This window comes from Hemiscyllium ocellatum, chromosome 45 (assembly GCF_020745735.1).
Source record: "Hemiscyllium ocellatum isolate sHemOce1 chromosome 45, sHemOce1.pat.X.cur, whole genome shotgun sequence".
Lineage (NCBI taxonomy): Eukaryota > Metazoa > Chordata > Chondrichthyes > Orectolobiformes > Hemiscylliidae > Hemiscyllium > Hemiscyllium ocellatum.
In genome coordinates, this window is record NC_083445.1 from 3,645,725 (window position 1) to 3,670,011 (window position 24,287).

General features: G+C 38.9%; 1 protein-coding gene across 1 annotated transcript in view; it reads left to right on the forward strand.

Moving 5' to 3' along the window:
• LOC132835847 (voltage-dependent P/Q-type calcium channel subunit alpha-1A-like) overlaps positions 1 to 24,287 on the forward strand; it is a 518,300-nt gene that overhangs the window by 298,673 nt on the left and 195,340 nt on the right. The window contains exons 16-20 of the mRNA XM_060854942.1: positions 2,284 to 2,415; positions 6,499 to 6,571; positions 7,026 to 7,143; positions 11,345 to 11,412; positions 12,128 to 12,234. Coding sequence (XP_060710925.1) covers positions 2,284 to 2,415; positions 6,499 to 6,571; positions 7,026 to 7,143; positions 11,345 to 11,412; positions 12,128 to 12,234 — 498 coding nt within the window. The remainder of the gene's footprint in view (positions 1 to 2,283; positions 2,416 to 6,498; positions 6,572 to 7,025; positions 7,144 to 11,344; positions 11,413 to 12,127; positions 12,235 to 24,287) is intronic.

The window sequence follows — 24,287 nt, forward strand, 5'->3', positions numbered from 1 at the left end:
AACTGGTCTATGAAGGATATCTGGTTGTTCTGATTATTTAATGGTTAGCCTTGAAATAATAAAATTTGAATTGCTTGTTTTAACAATGGTGCCAGAAGACTGGAGGTTGGCAAACGTGGTGTCACTGTTTAAGAAGGGTGGTAAGGACAAGGCAGGGAACTATAGACCAGTGAGCCTGACCTCGGTGTGGGCAAGTTGTTGGAGGGAATCCTGAGGGACAGGATGTACGTGTATTTGGAAAGGCAATGACTGATTCGTGGTAGTCAGCATGGCTTTGTGCTTGGGAAATCATGTCTCACAAACTTGATTGAGTTTTTTGATGAAGTAACAAAGAGGATTGATGAGAGCAGAGCAGTAGATGTGATCTACATGGATTTCAGTAAGGCGTTCAACAAGGTTCCCCATGGGAGACTGATTAGCAAGGTTAGATCTCACGGAATACAGGGAGAACTAGCCATTTGGATACAGAACTGGCTCAAAGGTGGAAGACAGAAGGTGGTGGTGGAGGGTTGTTTTTCAGACTGGTGACCAGAGGAGTGCCACAAGGATCGGTGCTGGGCCCTCTACATTTTGTCATTTACATAAATGATTTGGATGCGAACATAAGAGTTACAGTTAATAAATTTGCAGATGACACCAAAATTGGAGGTGTAGTGGACAGCGAAGAGGGTTACCTCAGATTACAACAGGATCTGGACCAGATGAGCTAATGGGCTGAGAAGTGGCAGATGGAGTTTAATTCATATAAATGTGAGGTGCTGCATTTTGGGAAAGCAAATCGTAGCAGGACTTATACACTTAACGGTAAGGTCCTGGAGAGTGTTGCTGAACAAAGAGACCTTGGAGCGCAGGTTTATAGCTCCTTGAAAGTGGAGTCACAGGTAGATAGGATAGTGAAGAAGGCGTTTGGTATACTTTCCTTTATTGGTCAGAGTATTGAGTATAGGAGTTGGGAGATCATGTTGCGGCTGTACAGGACATTGGTTAGACCACTGTTGGAATATTGCGTGCAATTCTGATCTCCTTCCTATTGGAAAGATGTGAAACTTGAAAGGGTTCAGAAAAGATTTACAAGGATGTTGGAGGATCTGACCTATAGGGAGAGGCTGAACAGGCTGGGGCTGTTTTCCCTGGAGTGTCGGAGGCTGAGGAGTGACCTTATAGAGGTTTACAAAATTATGAGGGTCATGGATAGGATAAATAGGCAAAGTCTTTTCCCTGGGGTTGGGAGTCCAGAACTAAAGGGCATAGGTTTAGGGTGAGAGGGGAAAGATATAAAAGAGATCTAAAGGACAATGTTTTCACGCAGAGGGTGGTACGTGTATGGAATGAGCTGCCAGAGGAAGTGATGGAGGCTGGTACAATTGCAACATTTAAGAGGCATTTGGATGGGTATATGAATAGGAAGGGTTTGGAGGGATATGGGCCGGGTGCTGGCAAATGGGACTAGATTGGGTTGGGATATCTGGTTGGCATGGATGGGTTGGACTGAAGGGTCTGTTTTCATGCTGTACATCTCTATGACTCTATGACTCCAAATACTGGATCCAAAAAGTGAATGTACCATCAATCCAGATTAGTGATCATTATTAATTTTGTTTTAAACAAATTGATTTTTATTTAATTGATGCTTTACTTGAGAAGAGCGCTTATGATTGTTCTTTTATGATAGGGCTTTCAGTATGAAATCACTTGGTGAAACTTGAAAGGATTCAGAAAAGATTTACAAGGATGTTGCCAAGGTTGGAGGATTTGACCTATAGGGAGAGGCTGAACAGGCTAGGGCTGTTTTCCCTGAAGCGTCGGAAGCTGAGGAGTGACCTTATTGAGGTTTACAAAATTATGAGGGGCATGGATAGGGCAAATAGGCAAAGTCTTTTCCCTGGGGTCGGGAAGTCCAGAACTAGAGGGCATAGGTTTAGGGTGAGAGGGAAAAGATATAAAAGAGACCTAAGGGGCAACTTTTACACGCAGAGGGTGATACATGTATGGAATGAGCTGCCAGAGGAAGGGTGGAGGCTGGTACAATTGCAACATTTAAGAGACATTTGGATGGGTATATGAATAGGAAGGGTTTGGAGGGATACAGGCCGGGTGCTGGCAGGTAGGACTAGATTGGGTTGGGATATCTGGTCGGCATGGACGGGTTGGACTGAAGGGTCTGTTTCCATGTTGTACATCTCTATGACTCTGTGTTAACACAGATACAGGATTTAATGCTGATTTTGAATTTTGGCTTCCTCTAGGACAATAAAAACTGATAGCTATTTCTTTTTATCCCAGGTACTGGGCCTCTCTTCGAAACTTGGTTGTCTCCTTACTGAGTTCCATGAAGTCAATTATTAGCTTATTGTTCCTATTGTTCCTCTTTATCGTTGTATTTGCCCTTTTAGGAATGCAGCTCTTTGGTGGCCAGTAAGTACCAGGTTTCTAGATATTTGTTTTGTATGCATGTCATCTGTAACTTTATGATCTAATCAAATCGTGCATCATTTAGGAATGCTTAATTAGGTGAAATAAATGATTAGTAGTTGTGATAAATTAATGATACTAATTAATGATAAATTAGTAGTAATGATACATGACGTAATAAGGTCATAACCAGGAACTGATTTTAAACAGCATCAATTATTGTGGGAGATTTTGCTCGAATTGTAGTTGAAGATTCATTATTTGCAGTTTTGCTAGGAACTGCTATAATCTCCCCCAAGGAGTTAACTTTTTAAAAAAGAATTTTGAATTTTCATGCAATAGCTGAGAGGATGAATAAACAATATATTTATAGAAAACTTGTACAATAAACTACAAAAAAAATCCACTTTCTTCAATACAACCAAAGACACCCTTCATAAATATACTTTATGCCGACCTTTAAGTAGACAAATCAATTCTGTAAGCAGTCCAAAATGAGTCATAACTCCTGAGGGTAAATCTTTGTCCTATTCCTTTCTGTGCCTGAGAATATTTAATTTGACAATTGACTTCCAGTAAGTATTTTTACTCAGAGATTCTTGCTCTAGCACTAGGTAGGCAGAGCTTCCAGCTTCAGTTTAACATTTCATGAATTTGTTTTCAATCCATGTGCTAGCTCTCATCCACTTCTTGTATAGTGAAACATAGCGGAGAAAGTGAGGACTGCAGATGCTGGAGATCAGAGCTGAAAATGTGTTGCTGGAAAAGAGCAGCAGGTCAGGCAGCATCCAAGGAACAGGGGAGTCGACATTTCGGGCATCTTTCCTGAAGAAGGACTCATGCCCGAAACGTTGATTCTCCTGCTCCTTGGATGCTGCCTGACCTGCTGCGCTTTTCCAGCAACACATTTTCAGTAGTGAAACATAGTATCTTGTTGCCTGCATCTGCTCTATCTCCTTGGATATCAGGTCTATCTTTAAAAACCCTTCCCCTCTTAAAGACATTTCCATGGCAACATGACTCACATGGACCCAGGTAGAAATGCTGATTAGTTTTCCTTCAGACTTCACCTCTTGTTTCTCTTGGGAGTAAATTGAAAGTTTCTAGCATTAACCATTTGTAATCTGACATGTTCAACACATTTTTGGGACTTTGGAGACCTCCAGTTGACCTACTGTTACCATATAGGCTACAATCAATGTCTTCAAGAGTAAGCATCATGCACCTTCTTCTCAAGTGAAGAATGTGGGTCCCCTTTGAACCACAACAATCAAAATAACCCAAATTACAGTTAGCAGACTTCAGACCAGTTTATATGATTCCCTCCATTTCTCACTGAAATACAGCCACAGTTCTAAAACATAACAATCTAATAAATCTCATAATTAAAGCATGATTCAAACACAGCTTAAAAATGTGTTGCTGGAAAAGCGCAGCAGGTCAGGCAGCATCAAAGGAACAGGAGAATCAACGTTTCGGGCATAAGCCCTTCTTCAGAAATGAGGAAGGTGTGCCAAGCAGGCTAAGTTAAAAGGTAGGGAGGGGGGAATTGGGGGAGGAGCATTGGGAATACGATAGGTGGAAGGAGGTTAAGGTGAAGGTGATAGGCTGGAGAGGGGGTGGAGGCAGAGAAGTCAGGAAGAAGATTGCAGGTCAAGAAGGCGGTGCTGAGTCTGAGGGTTGGGAGTGGGAAAAGATGGGGGGAGGGGAAATGAGAAAGCTGGAGAAATCTGTGTACATGGGGCGCTCTTCCTCCAGGTGTTGTGTTGCCATGGTCTGGCGATGGAGGAGGCCAAGGACCTGCATGTCTTTGGCGGAGTGGGAGGGGGAGTTAAAGTGTTCAGCCACGGGGCGGTTGGGTTGGTTGGTGCGGGTGTCCCAGAGGTGTTCTCTGAAATGTTCTGCAAGTAGGCGGCCTGTCTCCCCAATGTATAGGAGGCCACATCAGGTGCAGCGGGTGCAGTAAATGATGTTTGTGGAGGTGCAGGTGAATTTCTGACGGATATGGAAGGATCCCTTGGGGCCTTGGAGGGAAGTGAGGGGAGAGGTGTGGGCGCAAGTTTTGCATTTCTTGCGGTTGCAGGGGAAGGTGCCGGGAGTGGAGGTTGGGTTGGTGGGGGGTGTGGATCTGATAGGAGTGGGGAGGGAAATAGACCCCACCACCAAGGATATATATCCCTCCCCACCCCTATCAGCGTTCCAGAAAGACCACTCCCTCCGCGACTCCCTCGTCAGATCCACACCCCCTGCAACTGCAAGAAATGCAAAACTTGCGCCCACACCTCTCCCCTCACTTCCCTCCAAGGCCCCAAGGGATCCTTCCATATCCGTCAGAAATTCACCTGCACCTCCACACACATCATTTACTGCATCCGCTGCACCCGATGTGGCCTCCTATACATTGGGGAGACAGGCGCCTACTTGCGGAACATTTCAGAGAACATCTCTGGGACACCCGCACCAACTAACCCAACTGTCCCATGGCCGAACACTTTAACTCCCCCTCCCACTCCACCAAGGACATGCAGGTCATTGGCCTCTTCCATCGCCAGACCATGGCAACACGATGCCTGGAGGAAGAGTGCCTCATCTTCCGCCTAGGAACCCTCCAACCGCAAGGGATGAATGCAGATTTATCCAGCTTTCTCATTACCCCTCCCCCCACCTTTTCTTAGTCCCAACCCTCAGACTCAGCACCGCCTTCTTGACCTGCAATCTTCTTCCCGACCTCTCCGCCCCCACCTCCTCTCCGGCCTATCACCCTCACCCTCACCCTCACCTCCTTCCACCTATCGTATTCCCAACACCCCTCCCCCAAGTCCCTCCTCCCTTATCTTAGCCTGCTTGGCACACCCTCCTCATTCTTGAAGAAGGGCTTATGCCCGAAACGTCGATTCTCCTGCTCCTTGGATGCTGCCTGACCTGCTGCTCTTTTCCAGCAACACATTTTAAAACTCTGATCTCCAGCATCTGCAGACCTCACTTTCTCTGAGATGATTCAAACACAGCTGAGCATAAAAGTTCGAGAACTCACAAAGGAGAAATCTTTTTAAACTGAAAATCACACAACACCAGGTTATAGTTCAACAGGTTTATTTAGAAGCACCAGCTTTCGGACCATCGCTCCTTCATCAGATGGTTTCTAAGCTGGAATTAGTTTATGTTGCAGTCTGTTTTCCTTAAACAGTGCTGTAGAATGTTAATCTCTGAAATGATCATTCAGTAGCTTTACAGTGTAATTATATGCCTGGTTCTTCCTCTAAGTTTTGTCAGTTTTCTTTCGCTTGCTATCTGACTGATAGCCTTGACTCCTTGCCAGGAGTGTTACATGTCTGTCACAGTAAAACTGAGCATATATGGAATATTTTAGTATTAATTTGAATCTATGAGGAAAAATAGCATTCCAACAAAGACCGAACAAAAAGAAGTGGCATGCTCTAACTCTCATGGTTGTCTATAAAAGTGCAAGAAATCTGGAGCATATCATGTCTGCTGTTTTTAAACATTACATGAAAGGAGAGGATTTAAAAATAACAGGATGCTTTATGGCCTGATTACTTACTTGATGTATGCAATGCTTATTCTTTCAGTCAGATGTCATAGGTCTATTCTTTGTCAGAATTTGCATGTCTCAGCAGCGACAGTAACTGGGATAGTACCACCTGATGAAGGAGCGTCGTTCCGAAAGCTAGCGCTTCTAATTAAACCTGGTGGACTATAACCTGTTGTTGTGTGATTTTTAATTTTGGGATATAATAGTTTACATCTATGACAAGCAAAGCCCATCTCTATTTCTCATCAGCTAGAAAGTCTGTATGCAGGAAAAACAAAGTCAGCGTTGCTTCATGATAACTTCCTTGATCTGCAAATAAATTGTCTTTCACTGTCTATTTTCATGAATAAAGAATTACTATTTAAGAAAGACATTGAAGGATTTTTGATGTAATTGCAACTGACAGGAGAGATCAGTGCTCTCATTTAAGGGCAGGGGAAGCATTTGAAAAGAAACCATAATTTGGTTTTGAATGAAATCAAGAGAAATACATAGTTTTGATTCAAAGCTTCCTTTTTTTTCAAATGTTACAGATTTAATTTTGAAGCTGGCACACCCTCCACCAACTTTGATACTTTCCCTGCAGCAATAATGACTGTATTTCAGGTAAGACATGTTGTTGAAATATTCCACTCATCCAGTTGAAATAAGTAAAGAAGACAGTTAAAAAAATTTAATTTTTGAAAAGTCAATGTATAGGAGTGCAATATTGCTATTAAGTCCTTTTGGCATGCTGTCTCAAAGCACTTCACAATTAATTATTGCTATGGCGGCAATCAAAATGGTATGGTGTTCAAACTAAGTTACGTAGCTTGAGCAGCTCAGCTTGTGACCTTCGAAGACATATCTTTTAAATAAAATGAATATTATATTAAATTGCTGGATTTTGCCAGAATGTTTTAAGAATTTGATAGTTGGGCATTTGAAGGGGTTCTTTCATGCTGCTGTCTCCAAAGAATGAACTGCGTACCAGCAAAACTTTACTGCCCTGTAAATAGAGTTGGCAATGGGAAATAAAAATATATTTTAAGTAGATGAATGTTATGTTTTTTCCCTTTAGATTCTGACTGGTGAAGATTGGAATGTTGTGATGTATGATGGGATAGAATCCCAGGGCGGTGTTAACAGAGGGATGATTTCTTCAGTCTATTTCATTGTTCTGACTCTCTTTGGAAACTGTATCCTTGTCATTTCAAATGTGAACCTTTGAATATCAGTTTTTTTGGCACAGTTCCAACAGGAACATGGACACACCTTGTTGGTTAGAGCAAGTTATAGGACCCTAGTGGCTTTCGTGAATACTGCATATTTTGTAGAACTCTTGATATTCCAATGGAAATTCTGTATTTTCTTTTGATCTTCTTGTTCTGAATCTTTATCAGCTTTATCCCAAAAGTCATTATTGTAATAAGTCAGATCACCCCGTAGCTGTCTATCCAAATGTTAATCTGAAATAATTCTTCTTAGATTTTTTGTAGATTAGACTTACAGTGTGGAAACAGGCCCTTCGGCCCAACAGGTCCACACCGACCCGCCGAAGCGCAACCCACCCATACCCCTACATTTACCCCTTACCTAACACTACGGGCAATTTAGCTTGGCCAATTCACCTGACCCGCACATCTTTGGACTGTGGGAGGAAACCGGAGCACCCGGAGGAAACCCACGCAGACACGGGGAGAACGTGCAAACTCCACACAGTCAGTCGCCTGAGTCGGGAATTGAACCCGGGTCTACAGGCACTGTGAGGCAGCAGTGCTAACCACTGTGCCACCGTGCCGCCCACGGTTCCAGATATTAGAAATGTTCTGTGATGGATTTCCGTATTTGTGCTTTATAACAGATCTTTTAAGAAATCAAAAAATATATTATGTAGTCCCTTCTACTCTTAACCATGATCTTTACAAAGTTTATTCTGTCTGATGAACAGAGTTTGGACCAATAATGTTATTTGTTCCATTTTATCTTGCAAACAATAAGAATGAGGTGACCTGTTTATTGAAGTTGTATTCTCCTATATCTCCAATGGTTGTACCTGTGATGTATAATATCCATTGCACGATTGCAAAATTGGTTGTCAAAACTTTTTAATCACATCTCCAGTGAAAGGTCATTGACCTGAAACAATTACATAAGTTCTGGTGCTGCCCATTGTGGTGAATATTTCCAGCATTTCCTGTTTTAAATTCAACTTCCTATATTGACACTAATTTACATTTGATTGGTTATTGTACTGAGATTTGCATCCAAGACATTCTGAAATCAGCTGTTGGAAAGTGGTCTGAGTGGCTCAGAATACACCTGTATCTCCTAAGGGAAGTTACCTGGGTTCTAATTTGTTCCTTTTTACAACAAAAAGAGGTATACCATAGTGCAAGCTAATAGAAAGAAGAAAATATCTGCTTTATTAAATTAAAATTAAAATATTGCAGATGCTGGAAGTCTGAAATTTAAAAAATACAAGTGTGCAAAAAGCTCAGCAGATCTGGCAGCATTTGTGTTGACAGAGAGAGAGAGAGATAAAGTTTTTAGTCAAATAGGGATAACATTACTACTGTACTTGGGAAGGATAATCCAAGGAGATCATCCAGTGAAGTTATATGGGTGGAACTGAAAAATAAGAATGGTATGATCACCTTGTTGGGATTTTATTATAGGCCCCCCAATAGTCAGTGAGAACCTGAGAAGCAAATATGTAAGGAGACCTCCAAAACCTGTAAGAATATGAATAGGAAGGGTTTGGAAGGATATGGGCCAGGTCCTGCAGGTAGGACTAGATTGGGTTGGGATATCTGGTCAGCATGGATGAGTTGGACCGAAAGGTCTGTTTCTCTGCTGTACATCTCTATGACTCTATGACATCCTTGTCCCTGGAACCAAGGAGGCAACATTCCATCCTGGAGTCACCTGCAGAAATGCCTATGTGCTCCTATAGAGGTTGAATGTCCCACTTTGCCACACCACTGGGCTATAAGATTGGCTCTTGTTAAGTTCCTGGTTGGACCGAAGGGTCAGTTTCCATGCTGTACATCTCTATGACTCTAATAACTGGGTTGTAACCAGTAAGGGATTTCAATTTTCCAAACATCCAAACTGAGACAGTCATAGTGTTAGGGGCTTGGATGAGGAGGAATTTGTTAATTGAGTACAAGAAAACTTTTTATTCAATATGTGGATGTACGCACTAAAGAAGGTGCAAAACTTGATCTTCCATTGGAGATTAACGCAGGACAAGTGACTAAAATGTCAGTTGAGGAGGGGATGGCACTACTGGGCAAGTGATCAATTTTCTATTAGTTGTAAAATATTTATGGAAAAGGATAAAACTGATACACTTTAGGTGTGAGGTCCCGCTTCAAATCTGCCTATGTTTTAAGAGGACCTCACACCTAAAGTGCATTGTCTAACCTGTGTTACCTCTTGTTCATTGATAAAACCTTTCACTATCTAGGGACTTGAAAGGAATCTGGGTTTTGCATTTTAATTAGCAATCGGCTTCCTAACCAATTAAAGGATTCAACGTGCAAAGCTAGTTTTAAAGTTAATTTTTGCTTATAAATAGTGTCTTATACTACCCTATCATAGCATGCTCCAAAAGCTTGCAATTTCAAATAAACCTGGTGTCGTTTGATTTTTGACTTTGTCCACCCCAGTCCAACTCTGACATCTCCACATCATGGAAAGATGATGGTGCACATTCTATTTGTTGTTAAAGTTGAATTTTGAAATTCAAAATCTTATCGGTTAGTTTATTAGACAAGCCACATGCATCATATGCTTGATATCAAATTGATATTCTTCTAAATTAGAGAAAAATAATAGCAATTATATTTCGATCTGATGATGGCAGAAGCACCAGACCTCATTGCAGCCTTGTTCCAAACAAAAGGGCTGAACTCCAGAAACGAGGTCAAAAGTGTGGTGCTGGAAAAGCACAGCAGGTTAGGCCATATCCGAGGAGCAGGAAATTGATGTTTTGGGCAAAAGCCCTTCATCAGGAAGCCCTTCCTGATGAAGGGCTTTTGCCCGAAATATTGATTTTCCTGATCCTTGGATGCTGCCTGGCCTGCTTTGCTATCCCAGCACCACACTCTTGATTCCAATCCCCAGCATCTGCAGTGCTCACTTTCATCCAGAAATAAGGGGACAGTAACTGCCCGTGAACACAAGTTGGCATTTTAACAAGTGTAGGTCTACAGCCCCAAATAAATTGAAGTCAAAAGGAATATTCTGACACTGGTTGGAGCCATCCCTCAAAGAAAGGAAAATGATGATAGTAAGTGAAACACAATCATCTCAGCACCAGAACATGACTGCAGGACTTCCTCAGCACTTGGCCCAACTATCTTCAGCTGCTTTATCTTTGACCCTGTAACTTAACATTGGTAATACACAAATGTTATCATCAGCAAGAGATAATCCAATCAATTACCTTTGCTTTTCAAATCCCCAGCAACAATGACTTTTATTGACCAGAATAATCATAGGACGAGCTATATAAAATGCAGGTTGGAGGCTGTGAATTCTGCAGTGGTTACCTCACATTCCAACTCCCCATAAGCTGTTTATAAGGTTGAAGTTATAGAGGTTTATAAAATCATGAGGGGCAAGGTCTTTTTCCTAAAGTAAAAAAACTGGAAGGCGTAGGTTTAAGGTGTGAGGGTAAAGATTTAAAAATAACCTGAGGGGTAAGTTTTCCATGCAGAGGGTGTTGTGTGTATGGAATCAGCTGCCAAAGGAAGTGTTGGAGGCGGGTGTAATTACAACATGTAAAAGGCATCTGAACGAGTATATGAATAGAAACAGTTTAGTGGGATAAGGGCCAAATGCTGGCAAATGGAACTAGGTCAGATTGGGATGTCTGGTCAGCACGGATGAGTTGAACCAAAGGGTCTCTTTCTGTGCTGTATGTCTCTATGACGTTATGTCTGCTCTGACTGTCTGAGCATTTTAACCTGGTGCCAATTTCTTGCCTTTTCCCAATTAAATGAAAGAACCGTAGAATCATTATAGCACAGAAGGAGGCTATTCAGCACATCTTTTTGAAGGAGAACCTCACCTAATTTCATTTCTGTCTTCGTCTTTTAGGCCTAATTTGCTTCTTTTTGAGATAATGATCCAATTCCTTGTTGCAATTTTTGTTTCACCTTTCCTCCACCATACTATCAGGCAGTACATTCCAGACCCCAAACACTTGATGCGTGAAAAGATTTTCCTCATGTCACTATTGCTTCTTCTGCCATTTACCTTAAATCTATGTCCACTGGATTGCCATCCTGCCACCAGTGGGAACTGTTTCTCCCCATCTACCAATATATGATCATTTTAGAGTTTTTGTGTACATTCACTGTCTTTTATTACCTTCATTTTGGTAACCAGACACTCTGCTGAATGTATTCTTGGCCATCGCTGTGGACAACCTTGCCAATGCACAAGAACTCACAAAGGTAAAATAAAAATGTTTTATTTAGCAAGTCATGCTTGTGAAAGCAAACGTGGTGCTGAGAAAGCACACCTTCCATTTTATATAGCCAGTGTAAACATCATGCATTCCCAGACCAAGCCCAATGCACGACTGTGCATTCTAGTATAATGCGACAGTTGCGTTCCTGTGTAGCATCATGCTATAGAAAATCACTATACCTGTTCAGTAGAAAGTTTGCATTATCCAAACAGCATCCACAATTTGTCAATCATGCTAAAGCTAGTTTGTATTGATGAAATACACATTATACCAGAGCGTGCTGTATAAAATTTCTTCTCCTTTACTCCAACCAATGCATTTCCTGAAACAGAGCTTTTATGCAGCACTATGATACTTTTTATTCCTTTGACAAGTTGGGTAGCCTTATGGTAGTTTTGAGTTGAGGTATGATTTCTACTGAGTACTACACTGAAACTGTATCAGGCCTGTTTCACTTTAGTGGTTGAGCTTATTGAAAGACTTTCTAACCAATATTTTAGTTGGAATCAAACCCAGAGTTCAAGGATAAACTTCTAACCCATAGTTTGTGACATTGAGTAGATTCCATTGAAATAGCTAAAAGTAGACCTGTAGTACACACATTATCACCACTTGTAACAGTTAATGCAATGCAACAACGCCCCCTTTCCTAGCTACCTATTTAAGTTTCTCACAGAGCTTTCAATGTGTCGTAATAGGATGAACAAGAAGAGGAGGAAGCTGCTAATCAGAAACTTGCACTGCAGAAAGCCAAGGAAGTAGCAGAAGTGAGTCCATTGTCAGCTGCCAACCTGTCAATAGCTGCGTAAGTAGAGACTGGTAACATTATCTTAGCTGGACTAAGGGTTAATTAAAGTAATAAAGTTACAGTTTGTCAGAATAAGGAGTTTCTGTGACATTTAAAACTTTTATTCGAGTATCACATTTGACAAGGCATATTTGGAAACATTGTGAACAAGTTACTGTTTTGTAGCACGATGTTTTGATGTGTTCAGCTTGCTAATTCATGGTCTACCTGAACATTGCATTTGTGATTCATTTCATGGCAGAACTCTAATCTTGGAGATGAGGTAAGGGGTGAAATTGGGAGCCAGCAACCCAGATGCCCTTTTACCTCTTGGTGTATGCACATAATTGATATTGACATTAAATGGGAACAGGTCAAATGACTGGCACCTTAGCCAGGAAATAGAAGAATGAAATTCATATGAAGGAATTCAATCCAACAAGAGACCAAAATTATATATTTCCTGCTTTGTTGGAATTAGGGTTCAAGTCTATTTCTTGTTCTGACAGCTATACCCTAAATGCCATGAATTCTTCAAAGACCAGTTTCCCGCTGGTGTGTAACAAGAAACTGTCACTAACCTAGCAATTGTTTCTGATTATAACCAAATTAAAGAGAAAGAAAAGAATCAAGAGGAGAGTACCTGCTTTATATCACTCCAATCTCTATCTTGGGAAATATAGTGATAATGATATATTTGATTAGTATTAAAATAACATGTAATTTCTTCCTTCTTGAGGAGCCTCCAATTCAGGCTGTCCTCCAGGACAAAATCAATGAAAGCTTGGCTGCTACCACAGCTCCATTTATTTCACTACAAGCAGATGCTGGAAATTTGAAATAAGATCAGAAAATACTAGAAGTAAATAGCTGGCCAGGTAGCGTCTGTGGAGAGAGAAATGGAGTTAACATTTCAAGTTGATGGTCTTTCAGTGGAACTGAATGAGCTATTAATTTTAGTAGGGTTAGATGCCATTAGAAATGCAGTAACCATTGGTAAAATGCAATAGACCACTTCCCAGATTGGTTTAAAGTTCTTCTTACCACAGAAATGAATGGGGATGCTCTAAGACAATGCAACCTTCCCACATTCACTGAAGTGTTGGGTCAGGATGACAGTGAAGGCAGTTGATGGAAATACAGGTTTCAATTAAGACAAATGATTAGCATTCTTGTACTGTAAATAAGATTCTATACTTCTCCATAAGAGATGGGACTGAGTATATTGCACAGAAAGTAACTCTCTGAGATTTTCTTTCATCTTTCTCTCATATAAAATTATGGTTGACTTTTAACCAGATAAAATTAAAGTTGAAAGAGAGGAGGGGCTACTAGACATTACAAAAGAATATACATAGCATCAATCAGAAGAGTAAGCTGTTGGGTGGAGATTTCACACTAGGCTAATGTTGCAACCTGGAAAATTAGTTCCTCAAAGCAGGATAGTGTAAAATAGCAGGAATAGAATTTGGTGTGAGTATAATAAGCATCTGTTTGCTGAAATCACCTGTAGCAGTTTCTAGCCTGATATATACATTCTGCATGTATCAGCCATGTGGATATATTTTAGTATGCCCATTGTGCCAATTTTTTGTATTTGTTGTCTATATCAGGCCAAACTGTATTTCTTTTATTTTAAAAGTTCTAAATACCACAAAGACTTTAACAAAAAAACATTTTTCTTTTCTTATTTTAAGATGGATATTCCTTATATTTATACAACGTAATTGCTCTAGCCTGGAATACTTGCAATCAAAGCATTTCTGGATTTAAAATTTACAATTTAATGTTAAAATGCCAAACCACAAGTTTATGATCTGTATAGAAATATGTACCTGTGATATTAAAACATGCCAAAGCGAGTGTTAAGACACAAAAATGCTCATTTTTAAAACTATTTAATTGAAAATATGTCCTGATAAAACAATGAACACTGTCAAAGGTTAAATAACATCCTGCGTTAACAAACACAAATATAGCACCCTGTCTCTCTCACTCTCATTTTCTCTGTCACTCTGTCTCACTCTTGCTCACTCTCATTCTCTCTCTGACTCTCTCTCATTCTCTCTGTCACTCTGTCTCACTCTTGCTCACTCTCATTCTCTTTCTCACTCTCTCTGTCTCACTCTCTCTTACTTTCTCTCACACAATGTCTCTCATTTCTCTCACTCTCTCTCTATTGTTCACACAATCAGGCAAACAAGCACATTCACCACTCTTGGTTGCCAGCCTGAAATTCGAAGTCATCTGCTGGGTTAAGATGTTTATTCAAAAGGCAGACTGGGAAAAAAAACACAACAAATTTTGAAGCTGCCCTCAGCTTCCCAACTCAGCTGTCACAGTTTTTCCTGCGCTCTGGACACATTTTCAGTCAGCAACTGAATTAAGATTTGCCCATCTCAGTCTGCATACAAACATCCTGGACTCACATGGCACTTAGAAAATAGAATCCCTACAGTGCGGATGCAGGCCATTCGGCCAATTGAGTTCACACTGACTGTCCAAAGACTGTTGCACCCAAACCCAAACCCCTACCCTATCCCTGTAACTCTGCATTTCCCATGGCTAACCCACCTGGCCTATACATACTTGGACACTATGCAATTTAGCATAGCCAATCCACCTAACCTGCACATTTTTAGACTGTAGGAGGAAACTGAAGCAGCCAGAGGAAATTTTCAATTAAATATGTTACCAAAGGTTGAAGAAGTTTGGGGCGGCATGGAGGCTCAGTGGTTAGCAATACTGCCTCAAAGCACCAGGGACATGGGTTCAATTCCAGCCTTGGGTGACTGTGTGGAATGTGGAGTTTGCACATTCTCCCCATGTCTGGGTTTCTACCGGGTGCTCCGGTTTCCTCCCACAATCACAAAGATGTGCAGGTTAGGTGAATTGGCCATACTAAATTGCCCATGTTGTTCAGGGAATGCATTAGTCAGGAGGGTAAAGGGGATGGGTCTGGGTGGGTTACTGTTCGGAGAGTCAATGTGGACATGTTGGACTGAAAGGTCTGTTTCCACAGTGTAGAGGATCTGTGATTCTATGATGAGCTCTTTGGATGCATTGTCTACTTCAGCAGCAGCGCCCCAATGGGTTCCAGGCCTATTGCTAAGTCAGAGAACTGTGGGACCAGCTGAAAACAAATTTAAGACAACTATTATTGTGGATGTCAATAATTCCAGACTAGAGAGGTTACAATGTGGTTGTTTACTGAGCATACATTTCTTTACCAAATAAAAGTTGATTATTTTTTGGTAAGTAATTGGTCAGAGCTTTCCCGATGTCTTAAGTAGGAATGTGCACCATGGGATGTAATACAGTCATAGATGCAGAAAGATTGCAGATTTTACTCCTAATTTCTGGTGGTTCAACTCTTCTGTAACAAAGCTACTGCAACCAAGGAAATGCTCTGAAACTAGGGAAAAAGATCAAACTGATTACTCCTGTTTAGTCTTATTCAGTAATTCCTATTAGAAAGTATTGGAACATTAATTGTGAGGCATGATTGAATGTTTCCTGACACCTAAACTGTTTGAGTTTACACAATGCAAATGGTTATTTGAGCAAAGTGCCAGAGGCTGTTGATGCAAGAATCATGAAATCACACATGAAATAAAATTGGGAAAAAAAACATCAACTGAAAATACTTCCTTATAGAGAGAGAACTATCAGTTGTACACCTGAAAGCCACTCAGCACAATGGAGAAACAAAAAGAGACAGAGGAGGAAAATAAGCTAGGAGAAACTTAGATATAAGATCTTTGGATAGAACACAAAGAATCTTTTAAATCTAAGCATGAAATTTCTAGCTTGTGGGTGGAGTTGGAAATAGATGCTGTTCCTTGACTTCTAGAATTTTGGTTTAAATCCAGTTTAGACATATGATGAAAATTTCCCATCTCTTACTTAAGAGTAATCCATGAATTTAGTTTGGACAATCTTAAAAAAATTCATACTAGGCACAAAATAATAAGAGGCAGGTCATTTGACTAAACCAGTCCATGTCAATGCTATTGTTCCAATTGAGCCTCGTCTCGTTTTTCCTCATTAAAACTATCAGCAAAACCCTGTATTTCATTCTCCTCGTCTACTTATCTAGCCTATTATTAACTGTATCTGTACTGTTCACTTCAACCACTCCCTATACTAAAGAGTTTCATATTTTCATCACTGTTTGTAACTTATATGTTGTTGTGGTCATTCTGTGAGTAAGTATTATGAATTCTCCTATTAGATTTCTTGATCATTTATGTTGATAGCTTCTAGTTATGTTTTCCCCACAGGAGGAAATATTGTCCCTATATCCATTCTTGTCAAAATCTTTTATAATCTAATTGGTTATTCCTTTGTCTTTTGTTGCAGCATAGTAATCCTTCCCTTGTAAAACTTCCCAGCTCCCTCTTTAATTCTTTCTTAAAATGGTAGAAAAACTAAGAACTAGAAAAATGACACTGGTGCAGAAACAGTTATGCTCTGAAGATAGGACTAAGATGTATTGTTAGGGTAGTGTTGAGGATGTTTTACTTTACCAAACATTTAAACTGATAGCAGGAACTGAGCAAGTGTTCCATTCAACATTGCTAATGATACTTTTCTTTACAAATACAAAGTTCACTAAATAAAGAAGGGAAAGAATAATGAATATATGTATTAATGTCAAAGAATTAATGTCAAAGTATAAACAAAACAGAATAGTAATTTCCCCCTATTTTCACTTTGGTAACCAAGTCTCTGTCCTAACAGCAACTGAGAATGTACATGCAGGTTAAGGAATAGGATTAAGCAACCAAAAAGGAAGAGAGAGGAGAAATAAATCAAAGGGAGCAGCTGACAGAAATAATATTCCTCCAGTAATTACACTCTTTTAGATTTCAGGACATGCCTATTTAGACTCCTTCATTCCAGGAAGTGCCAGAGACATAACCTTAAAGGAACTGCCCAAGTTAAGTGCAGCATCATCTTAGAAGTGAGGCATCAACCCATGTTCCAGATTATCTCTCAGAAATTCCATGGAAGACTCATTAGGCTAAAGTAAATTTGAAGTTAATAAATTTTCTATAAATAAGATTATAATAACATTGCAAGTCAAGATTTTAATGAATAGATTCTCACTAATTAAGGCAATTTTGTTTTGCTAAGTCAAAGTCTTCACTAAAACTTACAATTAAACATTTTAAATAAGATATTTAGAAATATTGCCACAGATTAGGTTTTCATGATCCCCTCTAGAAACCCAGTTATTCCCTTCCTTCCTCTCTGCCTTTTGCTATAGGAGGGCATCATAAAACTGTAGATGATTATGGCACAGAAGAGAAACATTTGGACAATTGCCCCTGTGCTGCTGCTCTTTCTTAAATTTGAGAAATGTGGTCCTCCAAAAGAGGTTTTTTCTTCATTGACTGTAGAGTGTTTACCTTCAGTATTTATCTGAAAAGCCATCCTATTACATGTAGTTACTTAAGTGAGCTACCGGAAAGTCAGTAGCCTTTGTAAAACCATAACTCTCCAAGAGTAGCTGCCTTCAAGGAGAGGTGAGGAAAACAGAAGTAAAAAATGTTAAACTAGTCTTTGTTTACTATTGCTATGTCAGCAAGAAGAACAATGAGTGTACATTAAAGGAAATCAATTGGATTTCCAACTATTCATCACCAGCATTCTATGGTGTAAGGTACTTGTGTGAACATTAAGCTAAGCCATAATCAGACTCAACTGAGATATCTAAAATGATTTTTATTTTGGAGATCCAAATCATAGGCTCACATTGTGAAAGTAAGGAATCAAAGTTGAAATCATACAGCCATTACCTCAGGGCAGTAGTTGAGAAGTTAACTGAAATGTTTGGCAGCTTGTTATTCTGAAGTAATTTTCCAAGGTTGTCTTGCAAACTTCCAAAACTGAATATTGAATAAATTCAAAGCATCAACAGCTGAATAGTAATTCATAAATTGATAATAGTATACAAAATCCCAAATGTGCTTGTGTGTCATTATCAAGTTAACATCTTTACTAAAATGACGGACAGAATAATACCTAATTCTTGTCTGTAGTTATAAGTGACATCTTACAATTCTATAAAATTGCATTTTTAAAATTTTCATTATTTATCAGATTGTCAAATGGTACTGGAGAGCAGCTAATGTCTATAGGGATATACCTCAACTAGGTTTGGCACCTGCAGGAAGCAAAGGGAATAAAGCGTGGGGAAGTTTTAAAACAAAGTTAACTTGATACAAGGTATCTTATCATGGATGGTGCTGCACTTTGAGCCGGGCCAGCTCTGAACAACTCAATCACATCTTTTAATACATGCTTTTGTTTGTTTCAATAATCATAACTGTGTCATTCCTTCAGAACATACTGTTGTGTAGCAATTTGCTGAATGATATATTTGTAAGGTTTAAAAACTGTATATTTTTATATGATAAGATATCTTGTGATACACCTGACTTTCCTGATCTGGCTACGTGGCAATCCTGGCCCAAGTAGCCTCAAGGCTCAAATTAGCTCCACATTTTGGAAATGCAAGGCTAACATTGTAATTTTAACATAACATGGAATGGTTAGAGTATTGGATTTCTTGAACATTTTGATTTAAAAAAGCGTTTTGTTATTCAATTTCAGGGGAAAAAAAACAGTGATTTCGTTTTTCATTTTTTTTGCTCAGTTGAAATCAAGGATCATAAAATATTAGCCCCAGTTAGCATAATCTCTTATTTTTGTTTAATTATTATACTTTTACATTTTAATTGATCTTGCCATTTTATGATAATTTTCTATCTTTATGCCCTACCTCAACCTCCATATATAATGGGCCTCTCCAATAACACTTTATTGTGTCCAGTTGTTAGGTTAGCCTGGCTAACATTTTGATTTTCCCTCTATTATTTATTGACATTGTAGCCTGAATGAAATAATAGTTAAAAAATTTTCTAAGTTGCAAAATGTTGGTAGATGATGATATTTTTGAATTGAAAAATACATGCTTTTCAATATTTTGTTTAAAATTAGACTTTTAAGAGTTTTAAGTTCTTTCTCCAAGACATTTTCACACTCCTCTGCTCTTGGGTTTCGGTGTGTCACGTGCCATCTACAGCTGAGAGTACTACCATGAGAGTTCTCAACAGGCCTCAGTATCTGCCTGTGTTACACTAAAACCTGCTGCAAGGAGGTAAGGAAAAGTAGCTGGGGTGGGAGCAAATCTCCTTCTCATTCTCCTCCCCGTGCTGAGGATCCCCGCTGCACCGAAAAATGCAGAAGTTTGGGCAACTGGAGATAGGCAGAGTGGATCCTGCTTGACAACCCCCAGCATTCAGTGACAATATTATTACAAAAGCAATGGAAAACTAAACTTTTAAAGATGGCAATTAGCTGATATTAATTAACATGGTGATAGTAATATCAAATAGATATCACATGAGTGGCTCCACCTAAGGTTCACCTAACCTGGTTTGAAAAAAAGGCCAGTTCTACCACACTCCAGAATCCAATACTCAAACCTTGAAGGTAATTTGGTCTTCTTGAATATTAAGTGATAAAGTTACTTGAATTTTCTCCCAAGAGGCGATGTTGATTTTAAGTCAAATTTTTAGCAAGTTTGAAAACAAAAATTAACCAGGACAGTCATGAATACAGAATCCCAGGATGTGTACACTTCATCTGGTGTTCAGTAACAAAGAACATGCTTCTGAACTTTGACACTTTTTCCACATGTCTGAACAGTACAGAGAGGGTAAGAGCCCCTTCCCCTAGGACCTCAATGTACTACAATGATGCCTGCACTCAAATGTAAGTACTCATGCAGTGCAGATTACAAATGAAACAGAAAATCTAGTTTCCCTCTAAAAATCCAGATAACTCACTTCATGATCACTTTTGTAATTATTCAAAATATTTTGTATATATAGCATTCGGTCCAGATTTGACAGAATTGAGTATACTTCAGCATTGCCTGACTATAAATCCCACCTTTGTGTTTCTTGAAACTGTGAAGATAATTCTAAGCAAAATATTTGCTGTATAGGTTTGTAAAATAGAATAATATCTTGTACATCAGTGGTATTTATATTGTATATTTTGTTGTGTTTCTTAGTTATTTTCATGTAAATATATTTGGATTGTAAAACCACAAATTACTTTGAAAATTATGTTTGTGTGCTAAATGTACAATAATATGGGTTAGGTGAAACTAGGTTAGTTCATTGATGTTTAATTTCTGAGCTCTGTGTTTGAATCCAATACAAACAGTTTTGTCTACTGACTGAGGAATGAATTTAGGTCATTTTCAAATAGGGCCACCAATTTTTTAGTTGTAGAAACGTTGATCTTATAATAGCTGGTCTCCAATCATTTCACCCCGCTCTCCCTCCTTTGGCCCCTCAACCACTCTCATCTTCTTGCTATTTTATTCTTGTGAAAAATGAATGGATTCTTCATTATTCAAATAATGGAAAGAAAATGGAGAAAGTATGTAATTTTGTTTTAATACCCCAATATTTTTTTCTCCTGCATATTCTAAACAATGCCCAACTAAACCTAGTTGCTTCTAAGTTAGAATGCTCATTTTTTTAAGCCATGATTTCCTAATGTGGAAACTTCAGTTCTAGATCTGAACTCTCAGTTGATGTCTAGTGGGATATGCGGAATGGGTGTCTGGCACCTCCTTCCATTCCCACATCAGGTGAGTTGTGAAAGCCCATAAACCCTTGCTTCATTTAGGACCAAAATTCTGGTATGATGATGGTTGCAGCCATGAAAGCGATATTTGCATTGTGGTCTGTTCGACTGTTAATCAGCCTTCGAATCCATCTAAGAGAAGAGTGTGAAGGTATGAAAACAACAATAACAAGAAGTTGATTTGGACTCCAGAAGAGATAAAGAAAATGTGTAGTTTTGTTTCTTTTTTTAAAGTCCACAAGCTCTGTTTGTGAGACGTTCAAAGTTCATCCTGTGGTCTGTGGGGAAGATTGAGTCCTGGTTATATGGTAGAGTCTACATATTTACATATATAGTTGAAATCAGTGTATGATTGATAATATATATTCTGGCCATATCTGAGGATTAATTTAGGATTCCTCACTGGGGGAGTGGATATACAGAGAAAATTGTGAGTCTCTTTCAATAATGGGTCTGACATCCGATGTCACTTATTAGATCTGGATATAGAGAATGAGGCCATTATACAAAGATGTTTGTAGTTCCAATTAAGTCAAACTGATTGATAATGTGTGTTTTGGTTCTGTAATAATTAGCATAGTTCATTATTTGGCTTGAAGTACTATTTTTTAACTTCTAACCTCTGTGAGTAAAGCTGAAATCCATAATCTCCTTTTTCCATTTTGAAACTCAAGCTATTGTTCAAACTCACCTGTGGAGCAGCAGAAGTTATCACATACCATGACATTGACGTATTAGAAGCGGTGCTGACATCAAATGGCATTTGTAATAGGAATTGAGTTGACATTTCTTTATTTTAATTTGTATTTATTTTATGTCCATTTGATTTAATGTGTTTTCACGATGTACTTTACTTTTAGTAACTGTGGTCCATTGTAAGAAATGGACCTAAGTTATATGGAGCCAACAGCTGAGTTGTATATGGTGAAATTGCTTTATATATTGTCATGTTACTTAATATTATTTATTATTTAAATGTGTTATTTTGAGAATTTGATTTCCACAAAGGCTTTATGACAGGCTGGGCAAAATTTTACCAGCCCTAATGAGAGTGGGAATTAGAAGGGGGACTAGTTAAAAGGCATAGACCCATATTCAACCAGCTCCTTTAAGTTAACTCACAGCAATGTTGTGAGATAAAGGAGTAGGATGAATTATGAGTTATAATAAAAAGAATGTATTATAGCATAATCTGTCACCTTGTGGTATATACTTCACTTTACCACTAATAAGGGAGAAACCCTGATTTAATGGCGAGCAGATGACACTAAAATAGGTGGGAAGGCAAGTGGTAAGGATAACAGAGTCCATACAGGGATCATCATATTCACTGGAGTTGAGCAGGGAAATCAAGTTCTGCTGTTCCTGGAGTCATCATAAAAGTTTTGTAATCCCCAGTATTGTTAGGAAGGGAGTTCCAGGATTTTCACCAAGTGACAATGAAGGAACAGTGATTTATTTCCAAGTCAGGGTGGTGAGTGGCTTTGATTGGAAGTTGGAGGTGGTGGTATTCCCATGTATTACTGCTCTTGTCCTACTAGGTAAAAGTAGTTTTAGAGTTGGAAAGTGCTGCTAAAGAATCTCTGGTGAATTTCTGTAACACATCTTGTGAATAGTGAGCATTAGTGGTGGACTGACTGAATGTTTGTTTGTGGATATGATACCAATCAAGAGTTCTGTTGATAGCCTGCAGCACCTCATGGATACCTAATCTGAACTGCCAGATTTATTTTGATTCTATTCCATTTTACACTGAGTTGGTGCTATTGTATTACATCATAATTGGACAGTGTGTACCAAAAACCAGCTTCGCTATTCAACAAGCCATCATAAATGTATAAATACCACTTAAGTCATGAATGTGTTCGTTTTACCTGACTGCTATTGTGGACAAAATCAATTCACACTGGGTTGTATCATTAACAGAAAAAAACCCCTTTTTTATTGTAAACAAACTTACTTACTCTTTAACAAATGGCAAAGACTGAAGAAACATATCCACTATTATGTACCGTAAATAATATCCTTTTAAAACTGCAGTCTCTCACACATTCATTCATGAATAAGATAGACGAAAGACAGACTATTTGACATAAATATTACGGGTGTAAAATATAGACAGCTAAATAAATTCTGTGGGTCAAGAATCCAGACCAATGTAGTGAGTTAGTTCTCATCATTCTTTTGATTTTAACAATGATAACACAATGTCATCTGCAAAATCACGATCATTCTTTGATTTGATGACTGATCACATGGACCTAGGTCTTTTCTTGTTTTAGAATCTTTATTTTTAGAGTCTTTAGGTTTTCTGTCTTTTCACACATGCAACAAGAAGGGAGAGAGAAAGATATTTTCCATTTGCGAGCTCTGAATGTCTCTCGCTGCACTCTTCTTGCAGGTCTGTAACAAAATATAGTTGGACCAATCTGAGAACAGTCATCAGGCAGTTTTTCCTTAACTAAAAGACCTTGATGCCACTGTGTCTCATAATGTAACAACCTCACATCTCCAAAAACAACATTATCTTCTACAGCTGAAACTGTACACCACACAATCTAACTTGGTTTTCAAAACTCTACTGGTATTTTAGCTGTATACCATTGAATATTCCAGTCCAGGTTATGGTTCAAAAGGAAAAGTATATGATCCCTTACAATTGCCATACAATTCTTCATTGAGGTACTGAAACTTTATCTCCACAAGGACTGTTTATTGATCGCTCCTGCAATGATGTTACGGACAAATGCATCTGCAACAGGTAAGTTAATGAAGACAAGGTCAAATAGGTTCTTCCCTCATTTTGATTTTCTCTCCACCCGCACTGGTCCCAATTTGGAAAAACTGTTCTTCAGAACTCCATCAGTTTGGTCAGCAGTGGTGCTACTGAACTACTACTGATGATGGATGTTGAAGGCCTTGAAAAACTTTAGATTGGTGCTTTGGGCTTTAGTTCAACTACAATAATAAATTCATGGGTTTAAAGAGATCAAAGAGTAACTGGATCATTAAAACTTGCAGATAACTTGTGTTGGATGTTGTGATAAACAATCTGTACATCAAGGTATTGAAAATATATTGTATGTCGAGTGTAGAGCTTTCTTGGTCCTAATAACGTAACCTTTTAGTATATAAAATTTCACTTTAGTTTTTTTGTCTTTTAAAAATATACAGTACATTGATGATGGTACAGTGATTGCACTAGGTGATGGTTACCCATTGAGGAAATCAAAATGGATTACAATTCACCTTGTTTTAAAATTCATATTCATAAATTAGTTGTAGATAGGTAGTAGTAAAATATTGGCAGAAGTGGGTACTGCAGATGCTGGAGATTAGAGTCAAGATTAGAGTGGTGCTGGAAAAATGCAGCAGGTCAGGCAGCATCCGAGGAGCAG